The 26,165-nt window shown below is 40.2% G+C and overlaps 1 protein-coding gene across 2 annotated transcripts in view; it reads left to right on the top strand.

Moving 5' to 3' along the window:
- Nucleotides 1-7,977, top strand: part of LOC149838262 (3'(2'),5'-bisphosphate nucleotidase 1-like) — a 30,982-nt gene extending 23,005 nt beyond the window's left edge. For both annotated transcript variants that reach the window (XM_090007647.1, XM_090007648.1), the window contains exons 5-8: nucleotides 6,503-6,713; nucleotides 6,868-6,966; nucleotides 7,048-7,201; nucleotides 7,738-7,977. In XM_090007647.1, the coding sequence (XP_089863773.1) occupies nucleotides 6,503-6,713; nucleotides 6,868-6,966; nucleotides 7,048-7,201; nucleotides 7,738-7,910 (637 nt within the window). In that variant the 3' untranslated portion in view covers nucleotides 7,911-7,977. The remainder of the gene's footprint in view (nucleotides 1-6,502; nucleotides 6,714-6,867; nucleotides 6,967-7,047; nucleotides 7,202-7,737) is intronic.
- Nucleotides 7,978-26,165: the final 18,188 nt, after the last annotated feature.

Below are 26,165 nucleotides of genomic sequence, written 5' to 3' on the forward strand. Positions count from 1 at the left end.
TATATATATATATATATGTATGTATAATCATATTTTAACACCCCCCCTCAAACACACGGGGAGATCATCGAGAGTTTGCTGAGAAGAAAGTAAAAGTGAGGCGATGGCAAAGCTTTGGTGAAGAAGTCCGCCAAATGCTATTCGGTAGGAACATATGGCAAGTGAATAGTGCCTCGGAGGAACTCATCACGAACATAATGGCAGTCCATCTCAATGTGCTTGGTTCGTTTATGGAAGGTATGATTGCAGACAATGTAGATATAACTCTTGTTGTCGCAACACAGCTTCAAAGGAGTTGAGAATGAAACACCCATATCTTTAAGCAGACTTCTTAACCATACAATATCAGTGGTGGTAGTGGCCATCGCACGATATTCGGCCTCTGTAGAAGAGAGGGATACTTTCTGCTGTTTCTTACACCTACATGAAATAAGTGACTCTCCAAGAAACACACAATAACCTGTGGTGGAAATACGATTATCGGGGTTACCACCCCAATCAGAGTCAGTATAAGCAAGTAAAGTAAGAGGTGAGGAAGAGGGTAAGAATAATCCTTTAGTTATGATGTTCTTCAAATATCTGATAATTCTCATGACTACAACCATGTGAACGGTAGAAGGAGCAGTCTAAAATTGGCTTGCACTATGAACTGCATGAGAAATGTCCAGCCTGGTGATAGATAAATATGTTAGTGACCCAATCAACTAACGATAAGGCGTGAGATCTTCTAAAGGAGTGCCATCACTGGCTCTTCTGGAGTCTCCACTTTTTTGTCATCCGTGAGCCCAGACCGGGCAATGATATCGGAGGCAAGCTTCATTTGGGAGAGGACATACCCTTTAGGGGAACATGCAACTTCAATACCTAAAAAAACCAAGGTCAAACATATCAAAATTTTCTTAATAAGATCAATACCTTTTTTGTCATTACCTGTGATAATCATGTCATCAACATAAAGCAACAAGATTGTTATCTTTTCATTAGAAGTTTTAACAAACAAAGTAGTATCGGTATAACAAGAAGAAAAACCATTATCAAGAACTACTTTGCTAAAAAGACCATACCAAGCTTTTGGTGCTTGTTTGAGACCATAGAGATCTTTGTTTAACTTTAGAATATTTTCTTTACCAATTTCAAGACCTGACGGAGGATCCATAAAGACTTCTTCATATAAAGTTCCATTTAAAAATGCATTTTTAACATCAGGTTGATAAATCGACCATTGTTTAATAGAGACTAAGGCAATTAACGTTCATACACTAGTCATTCTAGCAACTGGAGCAAAGGTTTCTTCATAATCTATCCCATATTCTTGGGTGTAATCTTTTGCAACCAAACGAGCTTTGTATCTTTCAATGGATCCGTCACATTTGGTTTTGCTTTATATACCCATCTACACCCAATAACCGTTTTTCCTAACGGTTGACGAATAATGCTCCAAGTTTGGGGTTTGTTAAGAGCCTTTAATTCAATTCTCGTTGCTTCAATCCAATGAGGATGATCCTTAGCTTCTTTATAAGAGGTAGGCTCATGATACAAATGTTTCATCATGAGGCAAGTTCTATAATTGGGTGAAAAAGATTCATAAGATACAAATTTTTGTGGTGACCTACTATTACAAGAAGACCTTCTAGGTTGGTTGTCATCAATGGATTCTTCTAAGTTTTGAGAATATATCTTTCAAGAGCCGGTTGATGTTCATTTCCTAACCGCCGAGTATATACATTTAAATCATTAGGGTTTTCATTTTTAAAAACCTCATCATGTTGGGGTATGTCATCATGATATAAAATCCCATCACAAGTATTATCACAAATAGTTGTATCTAGGGACTCAATTTTAGGAGCTAAATCAAATAGGAAGGAATAATCAATGTCTTCTTTAGATGTATGAATATCAAAACCATTTTGATCTTCAAAAAAGTTTACATTTTTTAACACATAGAATTTATTGTTTTGAAGATCATAGCATCTATAACTTTTTTATTTTCACCATAGCCAATGAATACACATTCAAGGGCCTTTGGTGATAATTTGTCTTGTCCTTGAACAAGCACAAAGCATTTACATCTAAAGATCCTTAGTCTATTAAAATCGAGAGTAATTTTGAACAATTTTTCAAAAGGTGATACATTCTTTAATGAAGATGAGGGCATACGATTGATAAGATATGTTGCGGTAAGAAGAGCTTTGGCCCAAAAATTTTTAGGAACATTTTTAGAGACAAGAAGTGTTCTTCTGGTTTCAATTAAGTGTCTATGTTTTCTTTCCGCAAGACCATTTTATTGCAGAGTTTTAGGACAAGAACATTGATGTAAAATTCTATTTGATTTAAAATAATTTTGAAAATCTCTAGACATGTACTCTCCTCCATTATCGGATCTAAATATAGATATATTGTGTTGAAATTGATTTTGAATAAGAACATGAAATTCTTTAAAAATATTAAAGACATCAGATTTGTTTTTAATAATGTATACCCATGTATATCTAGAAAAGTCATCAATAAAGGTAACATAGTAGGAATATCCTCCTTTGGACATAACGGGTGCCGACCTCCATACATCGGGATGCACAAGTTCAAAAGATTTTTTTGACACAAAATTACTATGTGAATACAGAAGCGAATGAATCTTTCCAAGAATACAATCATTGCATGTAAATGTATTTATATTACAAAATTTTTTCACGGAAAGAGATACAACTTGGGCATACTAGGATGTCCAAGCCTTTTATGCCAAGTCTCAATATCTTTAGATTGAATATGATTAAAAAATAATTTAGATGGCAAAGACAAAAAATCCATATAGTAAAAATACTCTCTTCTATGGCGTTGCCCAATCCGCTTCCCGGACCGAAGATCCTGCACATAGCAATGGGTTGGTGAAAAAGAGATATTACATTCAAAATCGGTAATTTGAGAAACGGAAAAAAGATTTAAATTAAGTTTTGGAATAATTCGAATTTGGGAACAAAAAGTTCTTTGTTTTGGTCATAAGTTTTCTCAAGGTTTCCAATGCCTTCAACATCCAAGGATGTTCCATCGGCGGTTGAAACATATGATTTAAATTTGTTTAGACTTGATTTTGATAAAAGCGATGCATTTGAAGTCATATGAAAGGAGGCACCCGAGTCAAGGATCCAAGAAGTCATACTCGTAAAAGAGGAAATGGCGGCACCGGAAGTGGAAGGCAAAGAAGATGATGTAGAGGAGTTCATCTTTATGAATTGTTGAAGAGTTTCGGTAAGATGCGCAATGGACTCCTTTATGTCTCCATCATTCTTTGAATCTTCATTTGTATTTGGAGGAATTTCACCAACGGAAGCAACCTTCCTTTTGAATTTAGGGCAATCCGGGCGAATATGACCCGGTTCATTACAATTATGACAAATAATCTTTCTTCTTCCACTACCATTATTCTTCCAAAAATGGGGTGATTTATATGATCTAATATTGCCGGGCCTAGATACGGCATGAACTTCATCAACATCTCTTTTCAAGGCCAAACGAGTTTCTTCTTGACATAAGTCGGCCAAAATATCACTTAGAGGAGTAGAAGCCCTATGAAGTAGGGATCCTTTAAGTTGCTCAAATTCGGGACGAAGCCCATGAATAAATTGAAAGAATTTTTCTTTCTCTATTTGCTCTTGCCTCATGGCAATAGCACTACCTTCCCATTGAGGTTCAAGGAGAACAAGTTCATCCCACAATGAAGATAGGGCACTATAATAGTCCCTAATACTCATGTCACCTCGCTTGGTTTCTCTTACTTTTTCTTGTAAAAAGAAATGCCTAGCAAGGTCTCTTTGCATGTACATTCTTTTCATAAAGAACCAAGCTTCATTGGCTTTCTTAAACTTAACAAGATTTGCGCAAATCTTTAAATCCACATTATTCATGAACCATGCTAGAATTTTAACATGTTCACTTTCTCAGTCCTCCATTTTTGAAGAGAAGCCAAGAATAGCCTTCTCTTTTTCTTCTTCATTCAAAGCTTTTTCCCCTTTGCCTTCAAACTTAGTTAATTTCAATTGAGGTTTCGGGATGGTCCCACACACGTACCCCCAAAGTTTTTTACCTTTGAGGTTATTCTCCATAGCGGCCACCCACATTCGGTAATTGGTCCCATTCAATTTGAATGAGAGATCGATTTTTGCATCCTTGTCGGCCATTTACATAAAAAAAGTTTAAAGGCAAGAGAGAGGATAGATATTACTTGTCAAGTGAGATTCCGACGAAGCTTTCTTAACCTTGCTCTGATACTATGTAATGAAGTGCCAAATGAATGAAGCGAAATCTCCAAGAGAAAAACACACACACACAATTAGCCACTAATGGGCAAAAATACAACAAACCACAAAAGTGGTAAAAACACACAAAATAAAGTGAAAAAATGTATTCCACTCAAGAGGGCTTCAAAGAAGCATACATACAATGGGGGAGAACCCCTTTATTTATAGGCACAAGAAGAGGACCCTTGGAAGGGCTCCTAAGGGACGTTGGAGCCCTTCCAACGGTCACAAATGTGACCGTTGGAGGCTCTAACGTCCCTCAAGGGGGGCTTTTCCAAGGAAAAAGGAAAAAGAGAAGAAAAAGAAAAGAAAAAAATAAAAGGGAAAAAAGAACAGAGAAAAATATACATGGCGTGAAATGGTAAAAAGATTATTTTACCCTTAGTGGGTATTACAAAGGAAATATATAAATATATATATTTATACATGTAGATAGACACATAGACATATATATATATGTAATATATATATATGTGTATGTGTCGTGATATATATATATATATATATATATATATATATATATATATATATTTTAACAACTCCTACCAGATGAGCAGAACCCTCATGGGCCATGATAGCTGATAATGTTATACACATTAGTCTCAGTATTCTTGTATTACCTTCAACTCCACCCCTCCTAAGAAACTAAAAAAATAAGATTACATATGATGGAGGTATCTCACATATGAGATTAACTATGAGATTAAATTTTTTAACAATACCGATGGGTCATATCATCAAATGACATGTTCTCATGTCTTGATGACAAACATTGTTGATGAGCATAATTAATGTGATAAAGTTTCTCTTTACCAACTTCATCCATTTACTAGATGTAATCTCCCTCTATAAGTATGTTTCAAAGTGAAAAACATTATGTTTCAAAGTGGACAGCATTATTATTTTTTAATCCTAGTCGATATTTTCCTTCTTGTGTGTTGCTTGGTTGAACTGGTTGGAAATTAGTGAGATGGTAGTCAATGACAATGTCCATACAGAAGGCCACCAACAAACAACACATTTTCATCTACAACAAAGTTGAACTAACAGAAGACAACTTACCCTTGCTCCATCAAACTTTTGCACAAGAGAGGCTGACATAAAAATAAAGAAAATGTATACGAGAAAATTCAGCAAGCCAAAACTATAGGCAATCCCATCCTTTCACCCATGATCTAGTGGTATTGGACAAAGCATAGCATCACTGGTTGCCATCTTACATTGTTCTCAACAGCTCAATCAAACACAGTTTTAGGAGGATGAAGCAAAATTTTTTGTCAGAAGAAAATTTCAAATACAGCAGAATTAAACTAGCATGAAAATATAAGAATACTATTTAACTTGTATCAGAGTCATAGGAGAAGGCTACATGTCACACATGAAAAAGTTGATAAAATTATTGCATCCATGAATAGTAGTTGTAGTTAAGCCATGATTACTTTTCTCTTTTTTTGGGATAACCGGGAAAAAACACCTTGCTCACCGATCTCATCAGTGTAAAACCCCAGATCCCCCTTGCCCACCAGCGATTAGACCCAGCTACAGCCTCATGGCAAAGGATGTTCACTCATGGATTTCAAACTTGTGATGTCCCATCAACTCGGTGATGTTTTCGAGTCACTCCTACCAGATGAGCAGAGCCCTCATGGGCCATGATAGCTGATAATGTTATACACATTAGTCTCAGTATTCTTGTATTACCTTCAACCCCTCCCCCCCCCCCACACCCACCCACCCACACACACACACACCTCTTTCATATGTTCTTGATTAGCTTGAATTTCTACTCAAATAGTCCTGGACCCAAAAAACTTGTTCATTGATGTGAAAGAAAAAATGATAACTCAGAGCATACAATCAATTACTAAGAAGAGTGCTGATGTTGGTGCCCACAAAGTGTTCAGTGCTGAATATAAAAATCTATGAGATGCATTGGTTAGCAACTTAGCTGAGTTTGAGCCTTTGAAGTATTGTGATTTCTGCTTAATTACAAGTTATCAGGAATAGTCATCTTTCTGGAGGAGTCTTTTTTGTTTTTGGAAGGCAAGCTGGTGTTAGGCAGACCCCTACCAGATATCTCTTAAGCCCCATGTGGCATAGGGATTCGAACCTGGGCCTTCAGCTTGGCACAGGACCCTGCTTACCACATGGGATACCAGCTCCGTGGTTGGAGAAGTCTCTCTTGCTAACAAATGTATCATCCTTTACAGGTTTGTTAGAGGAGATCAATATGCAATAGCATTGGCACTACTGGAAGAAGGCACAGTTGTTTTGGGGGTCCTTGCCTGTCCAAATCTTCTGCTAACCACAATTGGGACGCATGATCAGGTCGCTTTGGAAAATCAAATTGGTTGCCTTTTCTCCGCTTCAATAGGCTCTGGTACGGAGGTGCAGGCCTTGGATAATCCTGTGCCCAAAAAGGTGAGAACCCATGCAAACATGCATACTCAGGCAGGTACACAGGCGAAGATCTATGATGACACATCACTCTGAAATTTTCATGTTCTCATAGTATTATCTTGATGCAAGAAACTGGCTCTTGAATCACATTTGTGCTCTCTCTCTCTCTCTATAGGTAAATGTTAGCCTCGTTGAGAACCCTGCAGAAGCTTCTTTCTTCGAGTCATTTGAAGCTGCACATTCCATGCAGGACTTGACAAGCTCTATAGCAAAGGTTTCTTGGATAATTTCCATCTTTTGTCGTTAAATCTCACGTTTTTTTGGCTGAATCTAGTGAATGGCTCATTTTTTTCAGAAATTGGGTGTACGGGCACCTCCAGTTAGGATAGATAGCCAGGCAAAATATGGAGCATTAGCAAGAGGAGATGGAGCCATTTATTTGCGTTTTCCTCATCGAGGTTACCGTGAAAAGATATGGGACCATGCTGCTGGTTCCATTGTAGTTACAGGTACGGGCCTAAAAGATCCCATCATTCCTGGAACATTAACAGGTCCAGCTAGCTATTGATAAATTCTGTTTTGAAATGTCTTCACTGTGAGATATCCCGGAGATGAAAGTCATTATTTTTCCTTTTCTCTCATTTTTGAAAAAATTGAAAGAAGCTTTTAAATTTTAAATGGCAGAAAGAAAAAGGTGACTTGGGACTGCAATTCAATCTTATGACAGATATTGATGATATATGTCAATAACGAGGGGCGTTTGAGAGCCTCACATCTGAGGTGGCATGAGGCATGCTGATGCGGTGCAGTCCTCATGTCAAGATCCATGTCGTCTTAAATGCGAGATCTCATATCAAGGATCTAAGATCCCTGATATAAAGGGATTGAGATGGAGATCCGAGGATCTTTGGTCCAATCTTTTTTTTTTAAAAGAGGGGCCCTTCAATTTGAGATCCAAGGGATTCAAAGACCCCCTAAATTTCTCTGTTAAGAACCCTCAGAGCAACACTTATTACTGGTTGGAATCATGTGGTTATATTTGCAGAAGCTGGTGGTGTGGTGAGTGATGCTGCAGGGAATCCCTTGGATTTCTCAAGAGGTAGGTACTTAGATCTCGATACAGGCATCATTGCCACCAATAAGAAACTAATGCCCTTACTGCTAGATGCTGTACAGGCTGCAGTGAAAGAGAAAGAAGTGTCTGCTTCTTCCTTGTGATTCCGTTTTGAAATTATACTTTGGGATTTGGTTCACCTTAATCGGAATAAAACGTTTTTTTTTCTCCCCTCCTTTTCTGAAACACTATCTATGCTCGTGATTCCGTTTTAATTTCTTTTGCCTGTCTTCTTATGTTAAAATTATATCCACATATTTTAGCATGTTGAGTTTGGTGACGGAAAAAATAAAAAAGTAGAGAGATTATACTGCAAACAATACAGGATGTGATTAAGCTTTTCTTAATTTTTTGTACACCTGGTCCGGGAAGAAAACTTGTCAAGCACAAAAATCATGGTTCCTGAACCCAAAAAAAAAATCAACGCTTTTAAAATGTCAAAAATAAACTCTTCCTCCATTAATCAAAATAAAGTTAACCTTACACCTGTTTTTTATCAGCCAAATTTGTGTTAGAACGCTAGACGCTTATTTTTCCTTATATGCCGTTCCATCTAATAGGCCACCATTACATTTCTGACAATCTACTGAGTTCTTCATGAATTGGGCCCAACAAATGCGATCTCAACCAATTTTAGTTTAGGGTACTTTTGATCTTTAGACAGGTTTCTTAAGAACACAAGAATCAATGGGTCCAAATAAAGTCAAATTTTGTTGTACACTACATCCAGTTTCTATGTTGACAATTTGATTCAAAACACTTTTTCAGGAAAATAAATCCATAGGTTTTGATTGAGTAGATAACTAGGGTTGCAAATGGCTCGGATCAAGGGTTTTTTGCAAATTTTGGCTGTTCCGGATCCGATCCGATCAAACTCCCCAATGTATTTTGTGATCTGAAATCTGAACCGTTTGCATCCACAGATAACACATAAAACTGTGATCCTTGGGGGCGTTTGATTGCACAAATAGAACTGTGTAGAACAATACTGTTTGGACGCTGCTGGCCGGGTCCCGAAGTGTCCTGCACAAGTCGATTTTTTGTCCTAGGTGTTCCACCCCTTCTTTTTTTTATTTTTAAAAAATTCTGGTCTTTGTCCTAGGTGCTCCAGACACCATTGCTCCAGGACAGGTGGAACATCGTGAGACATCTAAAAGCTGGCTGGACGTGTGGGACACCATGTTCCAAGCATCTCATGTGTCCGATGTTTGTGTAGGGCACGTGGTGCATAGGCAGCAGTGAATATCGGATGCTGCTGTCCCCGTAATCAAATGCCCCGTGTACTGCACATCCAGTGGAGGTGTCCTGTGGTGTTCCACCCCTCTTCCTGGAGCACTGGTGTCCAGACCACCTGAGACAAAAAAAAAAAGAACAAAACACCTGGAACGAAGACTCAACTTGTCCAGGATACCGCTGCACCCAGCCAACAGTGTCTAGACACAAAAACTGTTCTACGCAGTTTTGTGAGGTAATCAAACACCCCCATATTGTTGATGACAAAGGTGTGATACCAGATTCAAGTTTCGAAACCTATAGATTTGGTTTCACTGGTGCTGATGATTTGTACTAGAAGTGTTAGCCCATTTTGATCAAGATATAGACCCACGTCAGGAATTGAGTGCTCAAGTCAGTGGGATCTGGTTGGCACATTGTGCTACATTTGGGTCTGGATTGAGCTGCATGTGACTTGAAAATTGACATTTCTGTGTTTTCTATCTCCTATGATACTTATTGCCCCCGTTGGTATAGTTGTATGACTGGTAGGGGTTTGCCTAACCCGAGCTTGCCTTTCAAAAAAATAAAAAATAAAGGATAATCATAAATTTTCTGTCCTATATTTATTGTGGTCGTTCAAATTAACCATGGTTTATTATCAAAAAAGAAAAAAGTGATCGCTATGACATTTATTTCATTAACAAAACTTTTGAAGTGGTTTATTGGACAATGAAGATAGCAAAAGGAATTTTGGAACCAGTGCCGGAGCCAGAAATCCAAACTAGGGTGGGCACAGGTGTGCGTGTGTGGCAATGTACCGGCTGGTATATATATATATATATATATATATATATATATATATATATATATATATATATATATATATATATATATAGAGAGAGAGAGAGAGAGAGAGAGAGAGAGAGAGAGAGAGAGAGAGAGAGAGATGATACATTGGGCTTGGACTTCTAGCTGTTTGAGTGCTACATGTGATTGGATTTTAACCAACGTGGACCCTATGCTGTTGTCTTCGTGCAAATTTCATCAGTTGTACTAGACTCTCCTTTGAAGGCAAAAATGGCCATCTTCCAAACAATTCATGTTGGCAATGTCTTCTTCCCCTTCGAAAAAAGAAAATTTGATGTTGACAACTAAAAAAAAAACAAAAAAAAGCAATGTAAACTTGGGATCCATGATCGACCTTTCTTTTTCTTTTTTCATAAGGGTGTATCAGAGACCTAGTCGTACTGGCTATGCCTGTCGTACTTATGATCGGTGTAAACCCGTAGTGCACCACTTGCCCGGGAGGGTTGTGTATGTTCGCCCCCGATGATTCACTGAATCCCACGTCCGTGTTCGGGGGATCGAATGAGCGCCACGTATTCATGCACATGGGGCTCGTATTCCCGTGTATGTTGACATAACTTTGCATCGGACTCTGGTGCTGTTGCAAAGACTTAATCACCCTTACTTGCTTTTCTTGCCCTGAAATGATGGTTCGAGGAAATGACAAAAATATCCTCCATTCAAAAGTTGTGAAACGACGGGTGGGGAAAAGGACAAAAAAGTCCTCCATCCAGAAAGTTTGATGTTAACCATTTAAAGTGGAGACGTTCGCCTGCGCCATCTGCTGTAACAGTTGCTCCCATTATCAACGCAAACTTTGCCTTCGTCTCCAGTCGAGCTTTCCGCTTTGTTTTTTATCCTGTTGTACAACACACTGTCGCCTTCTCGTGCCTGCCTTGTGTTACAAAACATTCTAGTGTCTTCTCTTCATTTCTGCTGTCGTTAGGCATCATGGAAGAAAGCAATGATTCACAAACATTCCAACCAGTGCCATTAAGGCACCGTGAGTAGCTTTTCATCTCATCATGCTATCGATAAAGAAGGCATGTCGTCTTGTGTGCCATTAAGGCATTGTTTGGTTATTGCAGGTAGATCTTGTTATTACGAAGGTTGGAAACTTATCGATATTTGTAAGACGCTGGGACCTGTTGACAAGAACACTTATTTGCAGATGCTAGGAAGGGCCTCTACCCCATCAGGTATCCTACAGTCACTCATCATATGCATTGTATCTCAAACCGCTGTATTAGTAACAGACTCTCGTTTTTGTGAGATACATTTTTGTTAGTTAATATCGATTTGTTTGCTATTATGTTCAAGTTCTTCCTTATCGATTTGTAATTTATTGTACGATATATTTATCGACCTTTTAGATAGTATGTTTTTGTATCGTCGAGTTATAAGTTATAAATACTGAACTGCCGTATCGATTTTCAATATCTGACAAATCGCTATACATATCGTTTTGTAAGATATTATATGTTTTGTAATATGTATTTGTAAGATATTTGTACACAGACTTTGAAAACGTTTGGGTGCAGAAACACATCTTGACACGCATGGCGGGGCGATTTTCGCATGCATATTGTTGCTCTCTCAGCGACTTCTATTGAACTCGCTTTAGAGCCTCGTGGATATTATGAGAGCGTTATCGTCAACACACATGTACGACATGTTTATTTTATTGGCATGGTAAGCGACACGTCGATGCTCAGCATAAGCAAACATCAAACCGCACTTGCTTTGATACTTTCATTCATTAAATCGTTGCTTTGACTTGCGTAACCCTAGTGATATCCGTTCTTATATGCATCCTGATTAAATCGTAGTAAACCTATGCCGCTTGCTAACGGAAATTGATATATTGCTTACAAAACATTCCACTGTCTTCTTTTATTTGTCGTTGTTGTTAGGCATTAAGGAAGAAAGCAATGATGCACAAACATTCCAACCAGTTCCATCAAGGCGGCGTGAGTAGATTCCCAGCATCATGCTATCGATGAAGAAGGCATGTCATCTTGTGTGTCATTAAGGCTTTGTTTGGTTATTGCAGGTAGATCTTGTTCTTACGAAGGTTGGAAACTTATCGATATTTGTAAGACGCTGGGACCTGTTGACAGAAATGCTTGTTTGCAGATGCTAGGAAGGGCCTCTACCCCATCAGGTATCCTACATTCACTCATCATATGCATTGTATCTCAAACCGCTGTATTAGTAACAGACTCTCATTTTTGTGAGATAATATCGACTTGTTTGCCATGTTACTGCAAACACAAATTGATATATTGCTTAAAACATTATTGAGCTTATCATCAGGTTGTAATAAAGACGATGTAGCTCAATCAATAGAAAGATCTGGAGAATTGAATATCTATACTTATGACCCAACTGAAGAATTGAACATCTGCACTAACGATGCACATGAAAAGAAGGGTGCAGGCATTAGACCCACTATTGACTTGAACGTTCCAGTGGAAGAAATGCAATTCAATGATGAGGTAGACTACCATGACAGCGCACATAATAAAAGTGTATGCACCGGGAATGTACACGGAAGTACACCTGACTTCAATGTTCCAGGAGAAGAAATGCAATTCAATAATGATCCTGATTTTGATGTCAGTACACTTAATAAAACCGTAGGAACTGGGAATGTACATGGAATTGCACTTGACTATGTTCTTGTAGAAGGAATGCATTTTAATAACGAAGAAGATGCATATAAATTTTATAATGATTATGCCTTAAAAGTTGGCTTCAGTGTGAGAAGGTTTTCTTGGTCAAAAAATGCACAGGGTGTCTTGGTTAGAAAGACATATGTCTGTTCCAAGCAAGGTTGGAAGAAATCAATGGGAAATCCAACTAGGAGCACGCCAGAATCAAGATGTGGATGTCAGGCGAGATTGGTTTTGAGAAGACATCCGAATGGGAAATTTGTCGTGCGTACTTTAATCAGTGATCATAATCATGATTTATCTGCATCATTTATGATTCCTATGCTAAGGTCACATCGTAAAGTAACTGTAGCTCATGCTGCAATGACTGAAATAGCCGATAGCGCCGGCATTGCACCAAGGAAGACATACAATTTGTTTACCCGCATTGATGGTGGTCGCGAAAATGTGCCATTCACACCTTTGGATCTTAGAAACCACTTGAGCAGGAAGAGAACAGATAACATGAAGAACGGAGAAATATGTTGTTTGGTTCGTTACTTACAGAATAAATCAAGCAATGAACATGGTTTCTTTAGTGCAATGCAAGTGGACGCAGATGGATATGCCGTGAATATGTTTTGGTCAGATTCAAGGTCTAGATTAGATTATGAATGCTTCAATGATGTGCTTGTGTTTGATACTACAGTAAAGATTAACACTGAACAGTGGCCATTTGCGCAGTTTGTGGGAGTGAACCATCACGCACAGAGTTGTATATTAGGCGGTGCTTTTGTGTATGACCAGACCAAGGAAACCTTTGAGTGGTTGTTCAGAGTATTTACACAGGCAATGAACGGGAAGCATCCTGAAACTGTACTTACAGATGGTGATCACGCAATTGCGGCTGCAGTGCTTCCTGTGTGGCCAGATGCACATCATCGCCTGTGTTTGTGGCATATCTTTCAAAATGCAGCAAAGAACATAGAACACATATTTAATCAGAATACAGGGTTTGGCAAACATTTTACAAGGTGTGTACTTCATAGCGTAGACGAGGTCACCTTTAAGTCAGATTGGGACAAAATGATTAAGACATACGACCTTGCTGACTGTCTGTGGTTACAAAATTTATATGCAGAAAAAGAGAAGTGGGCATTGGCATATGGAAGACAATACTTTTGTGCAGGTATGATAAGCACACAAAGAGCCGAATCTATGCATGCCACGCTGAAGAAAACCCTGTATTCATGTTTAACAATGTTTCGTTTCATGGAACAATATGAATTATTTGTAGACGGTCTAAGACAGAATGAGCTTGAACAAGACGTGAAATGCTTCAATACACGACCTCTAACTTTTGGCATGAAAATATTGATGCGACCTGCAGCTCTGTATACACTAACTGTATTTGAATGGATCAAGAAAGAGGTGTTGCATGTCATGAATTGCAAAATAGAAGAACTGGTGCAAACCGAGAATATGCACAAATACCATATTTTTTGTCAGGGCGAAAAGCATCAGGAAAGGCAAGAAGCGCATGTCACGTACAATGTCAACAACGGAAGGGTAGAATGTTCATGCAAAATGTATGAATTCAAAGGTATCCTATGCTGTCATGCATTAAAGGCACTCAATCAAGAGAAGATACAAGAAATACCTGAGTCTTACGTAATGCGAAGATGGACGAGACGCACGAAGATTGAAATACTCGTTATGGACAATGCGAGTAAATATGGTGTTGACGAGAAGTGCCACATAGCCTCCCGTTACCAACAACTGTGTAGGTCATTCATGCATGTTGCTAATTTGGCATCGAGAAGCGAAGAAGGCTATGCATGTGTGAGAAAAGCTGCAACGGAGTTACTTGAAAACGTGGAGTTAATTCACATTAAGTCTGTTGCAGCGAATGAATACCAGCCGAAGATAATGGGATCGAACAACGTAGGTCAAAATCATGTCTCGCTTGACACTCCCGAGAAGTTGCGCCGAAGCGTAAACATTATCTTCAACAAGTCAGTAGTGAACGTTGTTGATTATGATGGACATATTCATGAAGCGCAGGGTATCAAAAGAAAACCTGCCTCTGATCGCAGTCGTTGGAGGGCAAAGGGTGCACTAGAATTGGTTGGCAAGAAAAGGACTAAGAAACAACCAACCTGTAATAAAAAACAACAAAGCCCTTCGAATGAACAGGTATGTAAAACATTATATTGCTTCCCATTGCGTGAAGCTTGTCAAATAGCTAACTCGTGTAATGTCCATCATGCAGCAATACCCTGCAGAAGTACCGACAAACGTTCAAACCTACATTCCTCCCGACCAGATTTTCGGCAACGATCGCTACAGTTTTACAAGGCTTTTGGTATGTAATCGATGTTGCGAGGAGGTATGCATTTCTTGTGAAACTTAATTCAGTGTCTAATATTTTCTCTTTCATGACAGGCTATGATGTAGTCGACAGATAGGTTTGGGACACAGGAATCTCGTGTGGGCTATTAACTTAGTTGTCATGCCTCTTTGCATGACCCGATCTCCACAATGCCGGATTTTTTGAGAGTTTATAGTCGTTTGTCATTGACGACTTGCGGTTCGTGGTTGAATTTGTTCAAATCGATAGATAGCGGGTTTTTGCTTCTGCAGGAAGGTGAATGATAACATCACTGTATGGCGATTTGTGGTTATCGTTGAATAGCGATATGTGGCATCGCAGCGTAGAACGTTGTTGATTATTGTTGGACTGTCAATCTTAGCGTGATGCGAAGGATTGTTCAAGTGTGCTGCGATCTGTGGCATCGCAGCGTAGGATTGTCAATCACTGTGCTACGATGCCACATATCGCTATTCAACGATAACCACAAATCGCCATACACCTCCAGTCAACTTCTTCTCCAGCAAATCTTTCGCGTTCCCGACACCTCCACTTGCCTTTTGAAATCATTATTGTTATCTTGTGAAAAGTTGTATCCATATATTATAAATAAAAGGCTACTTAATGTGTATTTTCCAACGGATACCCATAAATGTTTGAGTTGTCGTACAGTATTCATTGATCATGTTCGTTGAGCAGTACATCTTTTAGGTCATAAATAGTCGCACAAGCACTGGAAGGTGTGTTTGTCTTCTACTTCGTGAACCAGCAACAACCAAACCGACAGTTCCTTCATAAACCTGGAGATCCGCCCTCGAACATAGAAAATTATAGTCGGTGAGGCAGACGAAGACAGCTACACGACCAACAATGGCGAATCATGGGTATATTGTCTACACATAGTCTACATGTTCAGCAAAATCCGTCTCTTTCATGCGTTTTTTGCGATTTGTTTTTGTGTACTATATAATGTAATTTAAATATCGGTCGTTGCAATGTCCGCATTCATTTCAGTCGAACATCCACCGACGAAGTTGGGCGAAAACTTAGTCAATCACTCCTGGAGGACATCAACCGAATGCGCAGTGAATTCGCACAATGCAACATGATCAGTAATTTTGTTAGTATGAAACTAGTAGTAGTTGTCTATAAACGTAAGCCATGTGTACGTATGATCAATACAACACCATATTTGCTGCAAACAGACTATATCCGATTTCGTAAATTATATTAAAAGCAACGCACCAAGCCAGACTGTGAGCGTCGTCAGCCCATATTTCATGGTATATCGGTTGTATTTTATGTTGCCTTTCAATATTGATTTAGTCCAATTGATTCGTATGTTAACGTTGGTGTTAGCAATGTTTCTTTCGGTTTGCAGACTATATTACGCCGTTTGCCATACTCCAGTGGATTTCAAGACGACAAACCTTATTGGGTTAACGGTAATCACTGCAGAGACCTTATGACAAGTGAAAAGGTAAGCAAACAAACCAATAGTGCAATATTACAGCATGACAGTGGTAACAACATTTTTTCGATCTATTTGCAGATATTGATTCCTACACTCTGGCAGTCTGAAAAGCATTGGGTCTTATACGTGATGGATTTACACGAAAAACAACTATGGTGTTATAATTCCTTGGAAGTTGACAGTGGTTTACGGCTAGACATTTCCCATCTCGTAAGATTCCATCTATATGAGTATCGTGTAGTGTACTGGGGTCATGAATTTACTTTCGGTCGCATTATTCTCAGATCGGTTTTCTCATAGCCATTTTGGGAGTCGATGTCAGCGAGTGGATCTATCGCATGACATACCATGCTCCTTTACAAGATAATGACGTTGATTGCGGCGTATTTATAATGAAGTACATTGAAGCGATATACAATGGTGCAGAACCCTGTTTCGACGCTGTATACCATTCCTTGGCCTCTGTTATTGAGAATTAAGGGCATGTCTATTGCTTCTAGTTTATAATCTGTTTTTGCAGGTTGATATACCCGGATTCCGCGAAGAACTCTGCAAAAAGTTGGCGTCCTTTCTAATTTCAGAGGAGAAACTGACGGAGGCGAGGATCTAAAAGGCTTGTAATTGATAAAAGATATGCGCTCAATCCGCGTGATTGACAGTCGTAGGGTGAGACTGCGATGTGTGCAATGAACAAAGACTTTTAATGTTCGAAATGATAATATTCAACATCACTATGAAATGTTGTATGCTTAAACATCGCTTTAATGTCGCGTTCGTATTTTACGAATAGTACAAAGCGATACGCTTGGTGGTCTAACGTCAAACTACACTGCTACGACCATGAAAACCTGTGCCAGCATTTGAAAATTGCTTGAATTTTAAACGACGGTTTCTTCAATTATGATCTTACAGACCTATGAAAAAGGTATAGACGGATACGACAACTGCGTCGAAGCCGCCTATGCACTCGATTCAAGAATAAGTCGTTTATGCAGGAATTGTCGATTATGTCGGTTCCTTATTCGCGAAGCAAAGTGGAACTGTGTGTTGTGTCATTCAAATATTAATGAAACGTCCTATCACCCTCCATCAGTTTTCGAGTATATACGTCAGTTTCATTAAACCAAAAGCAAATCTTAAATAAAAAAGCAGTCCGCATTAATGAAAACAATGTCATGCCAGAGGGCTATTCTGAATCGTAGTCAATGCGATTGGACCGAATCTTTGGGTCTCAAATAAATCCACAAGTACGTCTCAAGAAATCGCCTTAGGTGTACATTACCGTCGGTTCATCAATACAACGATTTCTAAGAACAAACCTTTCTTATTGATAAGTTCACGTAATGCGATATTTAGAAATATCTTTCGCCGTACAGTATTCTTCATTGCTTAAGAACAACTTTACCAGCATTGGTTATGCGTATACAACACAAAACTATTTCTGAATACAATTTACTTTTCATAGAACACCCGTCAACGGAACGAGATGAACACCCGTCACCGGAACGACAAATCCGCTTAGACCTCGCTAGGGAGAGGAAGAGGACTTGGCGGAGCTCCTGCTGGCCACCCTCAGCGCGACTGCACCGACTGGGTTGCTGTCGAGGAGGACGACGAGAACGGTGATGGAGGGGCTCGTTAGGTTGTACAGACAGAGCAATCGATAGGTTTCACTTTATACTATTCTGTCTGCCGTTCGTTTTAAACTCAATCAATTTTCCGCATATTTCGTCGCGTATTACCGGCATATGTTCTTGCAACAAAACAGGTAATGTGAAACCAATATATAACAGGAATACCCAATAACATCGGATACGAAGCTCATACAGCGTGGAAACAAGGTTCTTCTCCATTGTATATTGCTTCAATATGCTTCATTATAAATATGCCACAATCGACCCCATTACTTTGTAACGGAGCATCGTCAGCACAGAGCAACATCCACTCACCAATGTCGACACCCATTTGCCCGTTAAGGAATCCCGCCTGTGAAAAAGGGATAATATATTATAGTCCGGTCCACCTCGAATAGCTACTTCACCTTTGGGTACAAGCTTACCAAATGCATAGCATCGCGTTCTACGCCACTGTGGCAGTCCAATGGGTTGTAGCACCATAGTTGTTTTAGCTGAAAATTCATCTCGTATAGGACCCAATGGTCTGGATGTTGCCAGAGTGTAGGAAGTAAAATCTGCGAATCGATAAAATCATTTTTCATTCCAGAGACTTATCGTGATGGGGATGTTACGAATAAACCTTGGATAAGAGGTTTGTTCACTTACCTTTCCAAATTTCGAAATGTCTATGCACTCATCATCGCTGTTCCAACAAGGTAGTGCATCTTCGATTCCTATGCCGTATGGCTTTCGCCGGACATACATCTGTTGCACAAAATAGCAAGGTTTAACCACCAAGAAACGTGAGTACGCCATGAAAGCAAACAGAACAATAGCGGCCCAGACATACCATGAAATACGGGCTGATGATGCGTACTGTATTGCTCGTTGGGTTGCTCTGAATGTAATTGACAAAATCATACATTGTCTGGTTGCACAAAGTTATGAACTTCAGAACATGCAAACCGATGACCTAGAAATTGATAGTGGACAAATACTTACAAAATTACTGATAGTGTTCCCATCTGCAAATTCATCTTGCATCTGCTCGATGTCATCTACGAACTCGTCAGGGCGTTTCCGCCCACCCGAGACTGTGGATGTTGCACTGAGTGCACCATGAGCGTGGTATTCAGGATTGAACATTGAAATTATTGTCTACAGTAAACAACACTAGTCCAAATACGACATGAAAAGCCAAATGTTCACTAAACCGCTCAGGCGTTTCAAAAAATATACCTCTTAAGCGCTAGTCCTGGTACTGTGGATGTGGTTGTCTTCTTGTTCAGAGCCGTGCGTGGCCGTTTTGCTCCCATCGTCCACTCCATTGGCAACGTGCCTGGTCGTTTAGCTCCCATCCTCCTATCCGTTTGCTCCGTGCCTGGTCGTTTTTCTCCCCTCGTCCACTCCTTTGGCGCCGTGCCTAGTCGTTTTGCTACCATCGTCCTCTCCGTTGCCGCCGTGCCCGGTCGTAGTGCTCCCATTGTCTTTGGCGTCGTGCCGGGTAGTATTACTCCACTCGTCCTCTTCTTGTCCGCCATGGTTGGTCGTACTGCTCCGATTGTCCCCTTCTTCGGCCCCATGCCTGGACGGAGATATCGATGGCACCTTTGCAACAGAGATACTGAAACGCCATCCTCACCTACAAAGGTAAAGTCGTTTAACGTGCAGCCATTTTTTGAAAACAGCCCGCTAATTAATTGATTGTGTTTAAAAAAAATATAAATATGGCTTTTCGCATGCCGCCTTTTTTTGATAACCGCCGCCAAATTAAATGCTTGTGTTCGAAGTATTCAAAAATACGTCTTTCCATGCCGCTCATTAAGTTTTAAATATTCAAAAATACGTTTTCCATGTGTGATTAGACATTAGAACAATACCCACAAATCACTATGCTGCGATGCCACAGATCGCTCTCCGACTCAAAGCACGAAGCTAATTAATTGATTGCGTTTAAAAAAAATATAAATACGGCTTTTCGCATGCCGCCTTTTTTTGATAACCGCCGCCAAATTAAATGCTTGCGTTCAAAGTATTCAAAAATACGTCTTTCCATGCCACTCATTAAGTTTTAAATATTCAAAAATATGTTTTCCACGTGTGATTTGACATTCGAACAATACCCACAAATCACTATGCTGCGATGCCACATATCGCTCTCCCACTCAAAGCACGAAGTATCCAGCGATGACAACAAATCCTTTCATTATCTATTGATTATTTAACACAAATACCTTTTCACGATTATCGTATATGGATACAAACCTTTGTGCCGTCAGAACTCGTTAAATTATTGTTCATGGCTTAGATCGCCAATACTTTGTGCGCTATTCTTTCGAGGCGAAGACAAATACAGCGATTGCTAAACAGAAATGCTATATCTTAGCGATGCCAAAGAGGTTAGGCAATGCCACGATTTCTGAAGAAACATCTATTTTCGTTTAAAGTTTATTTATTACCGAGACCTAAAGTCGGAAAGATGTAATAATAAAGAATTAAACAGTAAAAGAATTTCACGTTACCGCAACTCATTATACAATTACAACAAATGTATAGCATGATAAAAATGAAAATCTAGGATTTATTCAGTCACTGGACGAATCTGATGAAATTTCATAGACTTGTCTCTCACTTTTTATTGGTGGACTGTCTATCCTGGGTGGCCTCTTTGTTGCGAAACCTTGCCTAAGAAGACTGGTCATCATGTCCACCACTGCATTCAATTGAATGCCCATAGTGCTTACTTCTGTCCTTAATTTCTTATTCTCCCTCTCAATAAGTTCGAACCTTGCGGCAGAGACAGTCTTCTCTTTTGGAGCAAGTGTTCGGTCTTCCTCGTGATTTGTTACTGATGGACTAGTCGTATTAACCAGAGCGAGACGACGTTTTGGTTGTAGAGGCTGGGCTACAACATAAGAAGGGACAGTTGGGAGGCATGGGTTGACAATTTTCTCAATCTTCTGATTTCGCCGCATTGGTTCCCAATAGCTTTCGAAATAGAAGGGATCAAATTGTCGTCCTTCATGATCATACGGTACGGCAGGAAAACCACCTGAGTTCCAATTTAATAATTCGTCCCTGTAGCGATCGCTCCAATTCACGTGCCTGCCCCCACCAATATTCATCTTCCTTCTCACCTCCAAAGGCTTATTTGAGATAGACTGCCCCAAGCCAGATTGTAGGAGAACTCGACTACCTTGCTGCAACTCGGCTTCAAAATTGCAGAATAGCCATAAATCGCGGTCAGACAATCTGGCAGCCTCCGCAACAACGTCTTCATCATCGCCCCCATCTCCATAAGGTCTCCACAAAATCTGTACATTGGTAATTCTTTTTAATAACGAATGACAAATATATTAAAATTTATTTACGCATGATATGGCAACAACGATATGCACTACGGAAGACAATCCTGCAGCGATATATACTTAAGAATGCTGAACATTACAACGATTTATAATACTCAATGGTAAATGCTGACGCGATTGTAAACAATTTTAGAACATTTATCTCGTTTAATTGCAGCCCATCTAAAATGGACTTAGCATTATAAACTGCGACGTTTATTCTGGCCCAGCGACCGATCTTTGGAAAACCACAAATCGGAGGGCCACACCGTAGACGCAATGGGATAATATGTTCCAACGCCCAGGCCTAACAAAAAAAATATTATTAGCAACGCCACAGACTGCAATGAGATTTGTCTACAAATACTAAGTATGTAATCAACAAATACCTGAACAAATGGCCAAAATCCGCCAACTGTTTTCGTACCATTACTCGCACGGTGGAGTTGACTGTACACGTGTGCGAGCATAGCGGCACCCCAGGCATAGTTGTCGACTTCGTCTAAGTCTGCCAGGTACTGCAGCCACATGAAACTTATTCTCGAACCAGAACAATCGGAAAATAATGTAAGAGCAAAAAAATATAGAAGGAAGTCGCGCAACTCTTGGTCAGCTGTTTCAGATGCACAAGTAGAGAAGTGGCCTTCCCATTTATTACGAAAAACTGAGACCTTCATTGATGTGGAATTGCTTCCACCAGAAATACATTGACTCCATTCGTCTATCGACATTCCTAGAAGGGCAGTGCAGTTTTCCCTTGCGTTATAGTTTGAATGCCGTAATAGGACAGCACTGTCATCGCACTTAAGGCCAGTGATCCTCGCCACATCTTCTAGAGTCATGGTGATCTCAAAAGAATCAAACTGGAATGTGTTAGTCTTATCATTCCACTTATTTACCAGGTGAGTCATGGTATTCCAGCAAGTTTCAAAATATTGCTGGTCCAAAAGGCCACCGAAGTGCATATTTCGTAGTCGGTCCTTCTGATATGCACTCAGTTGACCATACCAAGACAGAACTACAGGCCATTGACAGCGACCTCCGAGCTTTTCACCTGGTGCTCTACTTCTCCTGTGACCTCCCTGTAACACAAAATAACATATTATTCCCACAAATTATAAATTACTTCCATTTGTACTTATAAATACTATTCTACTAACCGCTATAAATAATATCGGTTGCAGACATACTATCGCAGTAATTGCTATAAATATCAATACCTAACACAGTAATCGCTATACCAAAATTGCTAAACATATTATTAAATCTTCGCAGACAGGACAAATATATTTACCTTGGTCGCTATTTTCTGCTGTTCTCCCTCCAACCTGGGACTTTCTGGTGGGTCCACTGCCTCCAACTGCCTTTCAATCTCCATCTCTACCGGCTCCACCGTCGCATGCCTTTCTCTCGCCTTCCTTTCTCTCGCCTTCCTTTTCTCATCCTCCTTCTGCTTCCTTTCTCTGTCCCTATTCTCCTCCTCCTCCTTCTGCTTCCTTTCTCTCTCCTTTTCCGCCTGCTCCTTCTGATTCCTTTCTCTCTCGCGTTTCTCCTCCTCCTTCTCCTTCCTTTCTCTCTCCCTTTTCTCCTCCTCCTCCTTCCTTTCTCTCTCCCTTTTCTCCTCCTCCTCCTTCTGCTTCCTTTCTCTCTGCCTTTTCTCCTCCTCCTTCTCCTTCCTTTCTCTCTCCCTTTTCTCCTCCTGCATCCTTTCTCTCTCATTTTTCGCATCCTCCTCCTTCTCCTTCCTTTCTCTCTCCTTTATCTCCTCCTCCTTCTGCTTCCTTTGTCTCTCCCTTTTCGCCTCTTCCTCCTGCTTCTTCCTTTCCCTTTCCTTTTCTTCCTCCTTCTTCTCCTTCAGCCGCCTTTCTTTCTCTTCGATTTCTTGTTTCCTTCTTTGCAGCAGTTCTTCCACCTGCTTCTTCCTTTCCCTTTCCTTTTCTTCCTCCTTCTGCTTTCGCCGCCTTTATTTCTCTTGTAGTTGTTGTTTCCTTCTTTCCTGCAATTCTTCCTCCTGCTTCTTCCTTTCTCTTTCCTTCTCTACCTCTTCCTCCTTCTCCTTCTGTTGCCTTTCCTTCTTTTCCTCATTCTCCTTCTGCTGCCTTTGCATTTCCTTAGCTTTCTCGAACTCCAACTCCCTCCTTCGCCTTTCCTTTTCTTCCTCAAACTGAGGAATATTCTGTTCATTCTCTTCCTCCTCCTTATTCATTTGCCTTCGCCTCTCCTCCGCCTCCTTCAGTAGCCTTGCCTTGTGTCGCATTGCTCTACTCTCCAAGTTTCTCCTATGAGCCTCTGCCATCATATTGCTAACATCCCTTTCTCACTCCTCCACCTTCTTCTTCCTCTTTTCCATCTGTTGTGCGTTAATCCTCCGCCTTCTATTTATATTCTCATCAATATTTCTGTCCTTTGCCTTCTCTTCGTCATCCTTGTTCTGCATCTTTCGTTCTTCAGAGTTCTTCCTTTGGTCCGCAGCCTCGATATCTGATGGATAATCCTCCGCAAAATACGATTCCAAGGCTTTTTCTCTGTCTTCATCGTTCTCAATCTTAAGTATATTTTGGTATCTTTCAAAAACTTTAGATAGATGGGACTGACGGATCACTTCTCTAATAGACAACCCATAGAACGACGGGGTATCTCTAATCTGATGAGGCGCAGACATTGCTAACCTGCACAACACAATACACGATCATCATCATTAGAAATCGTCGGAATATTTGGGTTCATAATACAAATCCTTGTATAAAAACCAATCTTCAGATTGAAGAAAGAAAACTTACACAAAACTCACCGAAACGATGGGAATTTGGATATTCCAACTGTAGAGTAAGCAACAGTAACAACTAATACGCAACAGAAGGTGACAACGATGCTGCGACTGCGCATAAGACGGAAACAGATGCTCTGGTAAAAAGGAAAGGATGCTCCGGCAACTCGAGATGAAAGCAAAGAATCTTCGGTAGAGTGCTTAGAACGAGAAAGAATTTTTTTGAACTATTTGTATCATACAACATAACGCTTGCTACATACGCAAACTCTGCAGAACATTTTCCCGCGATATCGATGGAGGGCAGTTTTGTCATTTTCACGAACCGACGATTCAGTTTTCTAGAAGGATGGCATTTATGTCCGTCCGAGGAAGAGGAACCGACGATTCAGTTTTCTAGAAGAAGGGCATTTATTTCTGTAAATTTTCAGCGATTTCTATTGTCATTTCATTCCCCATTTTAACTTCAACGATACATTACAACCACAATAATCAAAAGAAAGATTGCCCAAGCTAAGAGTCTTGAGAGAGTAGAGGAGGGCCTCACCACCCACCGAATAACAAAAAATACAATGACTCAACTTCAAGTGCAGTAAGAACCCAGAGTCGAATAAATTTAGAGGCAGCTCATCAGTAAGGACCCACAACAGTCAAAGTGCAGGTCAGTCGGTGCTTGATGGAGCAATATAGGATCTTGTGATGGATGTGCACAGAAGCAGAAATAGAAGGGAGAGAGAGCGAGAGAGGGTTGATGAGCCCCCGGACCCCCCTCCTGTAAGGGCAAAAGGCCATGAACACCCTGGGAGGAGCCCTCAGACCCCCCTTCTGTAAGGGTAAAAGCTCTGAATCAGACTCCATAACTCTTCAAGTTGAATGATGCTACCCACACTGAGAGGAGCCCCCAGACCCTCCTCCTGTAAGGGTAAAAACTCTGAATCAGGCTCCACAACAGTAAATGTGCAGGTCAGTCGGTGCTTGATGAAGCAATGTAAGATCTTCTGTTGGATGTGCATAGAAGCAGAAATAGAAGGGAGAGAGAGTGTGAAAGGGTTGATGTTCATGGCCTCCTCCAGGGGAGATATCTTTCTCGGATAATCCTGTAGTGCAAAGACTGGGTCTTAAATAATCATCTTCGGGGCACTTAAGTCTTTACAACCACTCCTTTTCAAGAACCATCATTTTTTTTTTGCACCAATGGAGGAGAGGGTACTTAAGTCTTTGCAATCGCATCAAACTCCAACGCTAATTAATGCTGACAAACATGGGGATACGAGACGCACATGCTTACATACGTGGTGCTCTTTGGGACCCCCGATCATGAGATGTAGCTAACTGCCCTGTTCGGGGGGGGGGGGGGACATATAACCTGCTTCGCACTTGCCCACAGGGAATCATCTTGATTTGGCAAGAGCAAGAAACATAATGCCCTTGCCCCCTTCTTATATGCAAAAGGTTGATGCCCATGAGAATGAAACCCTGACTACCCGTCTAGTGAAGGCCCCCACCAAACCCCTTGGGGTTACCCACAGTGGACCTTTATTGCTCTCTGTATTGACTAGGTAAGTCCAGATTCACTCTATGGGCACCATACAGTAAAAGGGTAGGCCACTACTAATTTGGACTATTTCCATGAGCATTTGTTTGTTAGAAAAGTTGAGTGATCTGATCATGTTTACAAAATCTCCAACCTTTTTCGAGAGAAACAAAATTTCCAATCTTTCAAGTTAAGGATTATCCATTCTGTTTGGTTCTTTATCTTTCTTCTGGCCCCCCATTTGTGGAACTTACTGGAACCATGCCATCTTCATGGAAATTATGAAAACTTGGGGTGCCGTTGATTCATAGGGCTGGGATACAAAGAGGAACTGCTCATGACTTGGCAAGCCGAACCACAAGCTGCTCCAGTGTTCACTAACATGTTTATATTTGGGCATGCCTGGTTCATTATCACGATTTGTTTTTAATAGAAAAACAAGGCTTTCATTTTGATACATTTTAACGATGGTGTTATGCATGTTCTTTATATTAGCAGCCACTAAAGGTGTGGCCGTTATTAGTAGATTCTCAAA

Source organism: Nuphar pumila, chromosome 5 (assembly GCF_984573655.1).
Source record: "Nuphar pumila chromosome 5, dmNupPumi1.hap1.1, whole genome shotgun sequence".
Taxonomy (NCBI): Eukaryota; Viridiplantae; Streptophyta; class Magnoliopsida; order Nymphaeales; family Nymphaeaceae; genus Nuphar; species Nuphar pumila.